This window comes from Haliaeetus albicilla, chromosome 14 (genome assembly GCF_947461875.1).
Source record: "Haliaeetus albicilla chromosome 14, bHalAlb1.1, whole genome shotgun sequence".
NCBI classification, from domain to species: domain Eukaryota; kingdom Metazoa; phylum Chordata; class Aves; order Accipitriformes; family Accipitridae; genus Haliaeetus; species Haliaeetus albicilla.
Window position 1 is genome coordinate 24575923 of NC_091496.1, and position 8263 is coordinate 24584185.

General features: G+C 43.1%; 1 protein-coding gene and 1 long non-coding RNA gene across 2 annotated transcripts; one reads left to right on the top strand and one right to left on the bottom strand.

Annotated features, from left to right (window-relative positions):
* Positions 1 to 242: 242 nt before the first annotated feature.
* On the top strand, positions 243 to 3925 carry NDUFA5 (NADH:ubiquinone oxidoreductase subunit A5). The gene is made up of 5 exons (XM_069802008.1): positions 243 to 358; positions 889 to 933; positions 2567 to 2683; positions 3039 to 3104; positions 3710 to 3925. Exons 1-5 carry the CDS (start codon positions 338 to 340, stop codon positions 3809 to 3811), a joined length of 351 nt encoding a protein of 116 aa, XP_069658109.1. The 5' UTR covers positions 243 to 337; the 3' UTR covers positions 3812 to 3925.
* On the bottom strand, positions 2652 to 8103 carry LOC138688977 (uncharacterized). The gene is made up of 2 exons (XR_011327780.1): positions 7744 to 8103; positions 2652 to 7617 (listed from the first exon to the last, which is right to left on the bottom strand). It is a non-coding gene; the product is annotated as an uncharacterized lncRNA (long non-coding RNA).
* Positions 8104 to 8263: the final 160 nt, after the last annotated feature.

An 8263-nucleotide genomic window follows, 5' to 3' on the forward strand; every position in this document is an offset into this window, starting at 1 on the left:
GACCAGATCGCGGCCGACCACGCCCCCCCACCCGCCGCCGCTACGCGCATGCGCCCCGCCCTCAGCGCAAGCGCACTTTCCCCGCCGTCTTCAGACGGCGCATGCGCTGGGTGATGCCGCACGCCTTGGGGCATGCGCAGTTCTTCTCCGACCCTGCTTGCCGCGCTCTCCGCTCGCCGGGATCGGCAGCCGGTACAGCTGCGGCGCATGCGCAGCCCGGCGGCGTCCTTTGCCATGTCCTCTAACCGGCGGTCGCGGGCGCCGGGCTGGCGCATGCGCTGTGCTGCCCCGCGTCCGGCGGTGGGTGGCGGAGCGGGGCGCCTGGCGCAGCGCAGCCATGGCGGGGGCGCTGAGGAAGGTGAGGCGCCGCCGAGGTCCTGGAGCCGGGCGGCCTGCCGCCGCCGCCGCCTCCTCCTCCTCCTGGGTGGGGGGCTCTCTCCGCGCCCCGACCCGCCCTGGCGGGTTTCTAGGGAGAGGGTAGGGGGTGCCCGAGCGGCGGCGTGAGAGTGAGCGGGCCGCCCCGCGAGGAGGGGGCTGAGGGGGGAGCGTAGGGGCCGGTTCCCCTCCCCGGCCCACGGGGGACGGCGGGCCCGGCGCCAGCTGCTGGCGGGGCAGCGGCGACCGTAGCGGAGGGGGCGGGTGAGCCGCAGTTCGCCCCCGCGGGAAGGCTTTGTAACGGGAGCTGCTCCCGCTCGTGGCGCTCTCCCTCCCCTCGTGTGCGCCGGTCAAAACACTGCGAGTTTGTGGGGTCGCGTGTGTGCGGTGGGAGGCAGAGCCTCGCGTCACAGAATGGTCCCCGTCAGGTGTATGTTGAGGCAAAACAGACCAACCAGATCGCGTGGAAATAGACGCTTAGGTATGTTAAATATATTTATGCTCTCTGTGCAGACCACTGGACTCGTAGGATTGGCTGTAGCTGAAAACCCTCATGAGGTATGTCGCGTGTCTTGCGCAGTACTTAATGGAGATTGTCAGGGAGATCAAAGCTTTTTGTTATGTATTTGTGTATGTAGGTATGCTGTGTACCTTAAAGCGGTGCCAACTTAAAGTGTAAACACGTTCCAAAGTGATACAGGAAGAAAGTTAATTCTCAAAAGTGTAATTCATATCATTAGGAGTTATTTTGCACATGTACTTTTTGTTGCATGTGCTGATTTCAAAAACCTACTTTGTGTAAGTACTTTTATGAACCAATATTTGATTTCTCTCATCTCCAGTGTAAAAGCAAAGAACTCTTTAAATTCAGTTCTTCATAAAAGAAATTTCTACTTCACAGGCAGACAGATTTTTGCTGCCTTGCTATGTTGTGTTTCCAACAAGTACTGAAATAACTTGCACCTATACTAAGGGGATAGGCTAGTCTTACATGATAGAGGCTAACCATGTGGTGCAAAGGCACATCAAGGCCCTGTGATGGCAAGCCCCGTTGAGATTGGAATGCTTCAGTGGTTCTCAGGAACCACAGTAGGTGGTTCTTGTAGCGATTTGGTACTTTTTTTTATCTCCTCGGGCTCAGTAATGAAAGTACATTTGCCACATCTTGTTTATTCAGGAGGTACGAGCTTTTAAAGGACTTAAGCAATTCTTTAATTTCTCCGTGCTTTGATATTTCCCACTATACAACAATTCTATTTCAGAAATTCTTTTGCCACCAGAAGTTAGGAATAGTGTCAAAAAGAACAACTGAAAAAATTGTTGTTATTCTGTACAAATGGTTCTAGCTCAGTCTACAGCCTTGTCAGACACCTTCTGGGTGAACTTAATAAATTTTGTTTTTTTCAGTGACTTAAAGCCAAGAGTAAAGAAATCAACAATGCTTTAGCTGAAGTACAGATTCTGTGCCAGTCCCCTTTTTGTTTCCTGTTTTGTCTTATTTGTATTTTTTTGACTGCAGTATTTGGCTTCTATTTCTTATTGTTCCTATAGGACATCCATTCCTCTTCAGTTAGATACAGATACCCAGCCAATATACGGCCCAAAAGCTGCAATTTCTTCACCCCAATGTGTCCTTTATCACTGCATTTAAATCCAGCAATAAAGTTTCAGACTTTAGTTTAATTTAAATCTGCCTGTCACTCAGAACTTTGCACCAGCATGAGGAGAAGGGCCAAAAAAAATTTAATCTAGATATGCTTTGGTAGCTTATGTGCTTCTGTATATCTTTCCCAGGTAATTTTTCAGAAACTGATGGTTTAGATGTGAATTTGCCTCATTTTCTAAAAGTATGGTTAGTATTAGAAACGTGTCTTTTATTGTTTCCATTTTGTATCAAACATACTTCAGATTGCAATTTAGGTGGCGTTTGTTGGTTTGTTTTTTTTTTTTTTTTCCTTCTTTTTCCTTCAAGGAATCTGACAGTGGTAACTTCCCAGTCCTGATAAATCCCAGTCTTACCCAAGACAGAGTTCTGTGGTTCAGACTTGGTTATCTTGTTAATCCTACATTCTGGATTGAATACCATAACCCTCTATATTTTGTGTATAGATAGTTAGCTAGTAGGTTAAGTAGGACAAGAAGTTAAACAACTGTAGTTGTGTATTTTAACCATGTCTTGTGATCACTTCAGCGCCTGCGAATACTGTACACAAAAATCCTTGGTGTCCTGCAAAACATTCCCAAAGATGCAGCATATAGGAAATACACTGAGCAGATTGTAAATCAGCGATTTAATTTGGTGCAAACGGTAAGTACAGAGCTGTTTCGTAAATGTTACGCATGAAAAGATTCTTAGGATGAGCAGAATGACTTTCAGAATGACTGGCTGTTTTTCAGGAGTCTGTGTAACTTTCAGGTATCAATTCAGAAATAACTGGAGAATTGTTAATTTCTTAGTGACATTTTCTGTGAAAATTAGAAGAAAACATGGGTTTTTTAAGTAGAACAGTGGCAATTTCCACACACTAATTCCAGCTAATCTGATGGTAAGTTTTGAGGAAGACTAGAGTGTGATCTGGTTAAATCATTGTTTTCATGCTTTATCTGGGCTTTCTACTTTGCAGTAAAACTAAATATTTATTTATATGCATTTGAATACACAGGAGACTGATGTGCAAAAACTACAGGACAAACTGAATAGTGGTCACATAGAAGAAGTTATTGTACAGGTAAAGTGGGGAAATTTAAGGTTAGGTACAAAAGGGGGCAGTGGTTTTCAGTGTTCCATTGGCTGAGCTTCTGTTCAGAAAATTGGCAGTTTTCCGTATCTTCCTTTGCTGCAAAACAATCAAACGGGGAGGGTGGGGGGAATACCTGAAGATGAATTGTCATGTAGTGATTAGGAGGACCATGCTAAAACTTAACACAACTTAACACGTGTTTACTGTATTATGCTTACATATTGCTATGTTGCTTCTTATATTGCTACATTGCTTCTTACAGAGTCTAAATCAGTGGAAAGGGCAGAACGTTAATGAATAATATTGGGGGATAATCCAAATAGACTGGAAAGTATCATGCAGTTGTCTTTGGGAATGACTAGGTGAACAGACTGTCTGTTTGGGTATTTGGGGGTGATTCAATAAGTTTTTTAAAAACAAAACCCAAACCCCTGCAAAACACAGTTCCTTTTGATATTTATAGATGAAATTTGTGGTAGTCCCTGACTATGATAGGTAGTGACATCAACAAGGTAATGAACTGAAATAGAAGTAATTTAATACTTTGGCAATTGTCCAGAATTTAAGAATTTGTGTATGGTGTTTATTAACAGGCTGAAAATGAGCTTTCCCTGGCAAGAAAAATGATACAGTGGAAACCATGGGAGCCTCTAATTGAAGAACCTCCTTCTGACCAGTGGAGATGGCCAATATAATTTTCAAAATGGTGTAACATCTTGAAAGTGGGGGGAAAAAAAAAAAAGGTTAATTATTAATCTATTGTTACTGACAGCTATCTTTAAATTAAAGATAATAACTTCATAAAAACATGTTTTGTCCTAATGTTCACTTATATTTAGCAATCTAAAGACTGCTCCCAGTTTGTTGCAAAGATGGTTGTAAGAAAATTCTTCTCACCTGTTCTACAACCTTTGGTTTGTTTCCTTTTGTAATTTATTAGTAACAGGGTATTTGTGCCTCATTCCATGCTATTTTTTATAATCTGTATTTGTTAACAAATACAGATATTATAGGCCGTTTGAAATCAAAAAGTTGTAGAAAAGTATGATCCTGCCCTTTTCTCCCACCTTTGGTTGTGTATTTTTGCCAGCCACTGCCAGTGTCTTTGTGACCATACAGATACTGAGATCAGGGATCTGATGTAATGAAAACTCAGCTTACCAAAACCAACAGTTTTTTAGATTTCAGCTGAATCACTGTCTTGAACTGGCTGACTTTGCTGCCCACATAGATGCTAATTCTGACTCAGGGGAAGCCCTGGGAATACCCAGGATTGGAGGGGTGAGGGGGAGAAGGAAGACTACCCTTAAGGTGACAGCAGGAACAGGTTTTTTGGTTAGCAGGTAGGTTACTGTACTTAACATAATACACATGGCACAAACTTTAGTATTGGGGTCTTACAAAGGCTTTGTATATAGGCATGTATATACTTTATCGATTTATTTGTATATTATTGATTCAGACCTTGAATATTAATTAGTAATATGAAAAAAATAGTGGATTTTTCTTGACACATCTGGCTAGGTTCTTTCAAACATTTAAATGGAAACAGTGCGTGCCTCTTCTGAAAACTTCTGTTTACAGATTTAAGCTTATAAGCCCCAATTAAAATACCCAAACTAGATCTAAGGATACTGTGTGAGTGTGCCTTTACTCACATTTTTTTAGTACTATTAATAAAGTTCTCGCAAGCCTAAAGATAAGAATATTGCTGTATGACAAAAATCTGCAGTTCGTTAAACGTTTATGATAGAGTGCCACTGCACTACATTACATACATAACATACTTTGTCATAGCTGTTTTTTCATAGTCATTAGGCCTATAAGTTTTACCTGTGACATCATTATTATTACTATAAATGATTAATTACATCTTTTATATAATATTTCATATAATCAAGGTATTAGGGGAGTAGGACAGTAGAAGAGAAAATAAGTATACCTAGGGTATTGACTCGAGCAGCTGTGTTCACTGCATTCTTTAGCATTGTTTTTTTAACTATTATTACTATAATTACAGAAATTTTTAGATTTTGAAGCAGTGGAAAATATTTTGCTTCATTGGTTTGTTTTGAAGGCTTTTTCAGTCTTCAGAAGGGTAGAAGCTGGTCTCTTCTGAGATAAAACCACTAGATGGCATTCCAGAAGAGGACTCTGCTGAAGTTAAAGAACAGTTTTCACATGAGAAATAAGAAAGGATTACAAACTTGAATGAGGGTGAACAATGTCAGATGAGAAATTAAGATGAATGGTCTTGGGTAATAAGTATTTAGCTGATGTGAGAGGAAGCAAAATAAAAAATAAACACCACCACCGCCCCCCTGCCCCCGCCGAAGTCTACTATGAATGATGTTGGCATGCAATACTTTGGGGACAGGCGGGAAGTTGCCAGACTATGGTGACAACTATTGGAATTCTTTCTACTTTTTCATAACCGAGGCATTAGTTGAAGTCTCTTTTTGCTCGGTTGTTTTCTCTACCTCCAAAGCTGTATTTGTCCTGTGACTTGGAATAGCTCTCCTATAAGCTCATGAGTTGTGTTGTAGGGGAGAGAGAAGTCTCTTTTTCTTGGCCTGTTGCTGCTGAAATTTGATATCTGGTCTTTTAAAACAGAGTTTCGCTGATCAAAAGCATACTCGCATCTTCTCCCTTTCACAAATGCACAAATGTCCTCAGTACAGACCCTAATATGAGTTGTTTGCTACCTTGAGGGGGGTTATTCTTGGAGGTTTTTTTTAGAGCTATATTTCCTAATTTATATTCTCAGTGATTTTTCTGGTCTGTAAGTGTTTCTTTCATGTGACTCAAAATAGGATCATTTTCTAAATCTTTTATCCAGAACACTGGATTAGCCTTCGCAAATGCTTTAATTTAGAAATCAATTAACTTGAGTCTCAAAAAGGTTCTACTGAAGCCAACTTTAGGAATCATTAATAAGGATTTTTCAGCTTTCTGAGCTTTTTATCAAATTCTCAGAATGTGTTATGATTTATCTTCATTATTTTGTTTAGCATAAATTAATCATTTGTGCTACACAAGATTACTAAACTAATTAGTATTATGTTGTAGCATCAACTTTAAATAGCAGTTATTGAGAACAAAGGGAGGAAAGAAAATGGATTGCTCTTTTGAGATGTAGCAGTGTATGCCTTCTGTACAGTGTTGTGTAGTTCACGTCATCGTTGTTCCTGGTGAATTTAAAAATACATCTTTGCCAAGAAGAGAAACTAATTTTTACCTTGCTATTAACTCTGTAACCATATATCTGATATTTAAATCCACACTGTAGCAACAAAACAGTACACATATTTTACAGGCAAGAGAGAATCTATATTAGGAGTACTATGTTGCAAATAATTTATTTTAAGACAAATATGCTAGCAAGGCATAATTTGGAGACTGGCTGTAATGATTTTGCTTTATTTTTCTCCATTGGCTATGTTGGAAATACATGATGATGCAAAAGATTTTATCATTATCTGCAGTGCTATGGTAAGGTAAATCACTGTGAGCCTTAGAGTTAACAAACTTTAGATGTTTAAAACACTTTGAGATTGTCTGAAGTCATTATATGAGTGAAAATCGCCCTGTCTGCAAGGATGAGACCTAACAGAGACAGAGCTTGTTAAACCAGAAAAACAACTTTCAGATTGTCAGGTAGCAGCAGTACTGAGGTTTTTGTTATTCCTAACATGCTGTCAGTGCTGCTGAACCTATTTTGAGTGGCTGTGTTCTGAACAGGACACCATTTTAATCTCAATTTCTGATTGTGTTCAAAGGGAGACGAGTGAAAGCTGTTTTTTTTGTTTTATTTACAGCATATATGCTATTTCATTAGAAAATAAAAAATTATCTTGCAAACTTGAGTTTGAATGTTTAATCAAGTTGACTAGATATTAGTGACAAGGTGACATAAAATGACGTAGTATCTTTCTATAGAGTTGCTGCTGATCCTGTTCTACTCTGAGTTTAATTTCAATCCAGGTTTTGGAACAAAATAGCATTAACGGTAGTAACGGGAAATTTCTGCCCTTTTGATGGGAAGCAGGCCCGTGTTCAAATGCCTGACAATGTCTGTGAAACAAGTTAACAGTGATCATAGCATACCGTTATCGAGTACGGATATGATTTCAATGCTTGCTGAAATACAACTTTTTTTCAGGATTCTCCCAGAGCTGTGACACAGAGCTGTCTATTTCACCTGAAGTGAGTGTAGTATGTTTTCCTGTAGTGTGCTGAAACACTTGCAAGAGCAGTCTCAGAAATCACACATCAAACACCAGGAAATTCAGTTTCACACGGTTTTAATTCTGGTGTTAGTGTCTTCATCTCCACTCGAGAGCCTCAGCCTGCACACCAGAACCGCAGACCTTCCAGGGGAGAACACCACTGTCGGGCTGAACGCACCGCACAGGCGTGGGCTGACTCACAGCTCCCAAGTGATGGCCTTTACAGCCAGGGTTATCAACAGCCCTTCACAACTCCAACAGACCAGCTCTTCCTAACGTCCAGGGAATGGGTTTGGGTATTGGCACAATTTCCGCTACTATCTACAGTATGAACTGAAAGGAAGAATGCCATTTTCTTACATCAACGCCGCTGTAAACCGGTAAGAGTTGATCTTCACCTTGCTGTGGATGACTGCACGGGACGTGGCCGCTGCCGCTGTGCCGACACTGCGTGGTGCCCAGGCCCGTTACCGGCCGACGCGAGGCCGGGCAAGGCAGCAGCGGAGGCAGCGAGCACGGGTTGCTGCAGGTGCCGCGGCGGCGCTTCCGCTAAGCGCGGTGGGCCAAAATGGAGCCGGGGCGGTCTCTCGGCCCTCGTCCTTTCACACCGCCTCCCCTCTTTGTGGCCTTCCTCGTCCCCGGGCCGCCTACAGCGGCGCGGCGCGGCGCGGCCCGCAGGCAGCCCAGGCTGTGAGGGGCCCGGCGCCCCGGCCTGCCGGCCAGCCCCTCCTCCCAGTGCGCATGCTCGCGGGAGCCCGGCCCTCCCCGCCCTGCGGCCCTGGGCTCCGCGAGGCGCCGCCCAGTCCCGGTTGCTATAGCTACCGCCACACGCCGCCGAGCCCGGGACGGGAGCCGTGGGGGGAAAGTAACGGGGCCGGAGCCGGGGCCGGGGCCGCGGCCGGGTAGGGGGGTGTTGGG

What these genes read in the sequence shown, in the direction of transcription:
- NDUFA5 (XM_069802008.1), top strand. Translation starts at nt 338, where the DNA reads ATGGCGGGGGCGCTGAGGAAG. An exon ending in TAGCTGAAAACCCTCATGAG is followed by an intron (nt 934 to 2,566) that starts GTATGTCGCGTG and finishes TGATCACTTCAG; the next exon opens with CGCCTGCGAATACTGTACAC. An exon ending in TAGAAGAAGTTATTGTACAG is followed by an intron (nt 3,105 to 3,709) that starts GTAAAGTGGGGA and finishes GTTTATTAACAG; the next exon opens with GCTGAAAATGAGCTTTCCCT.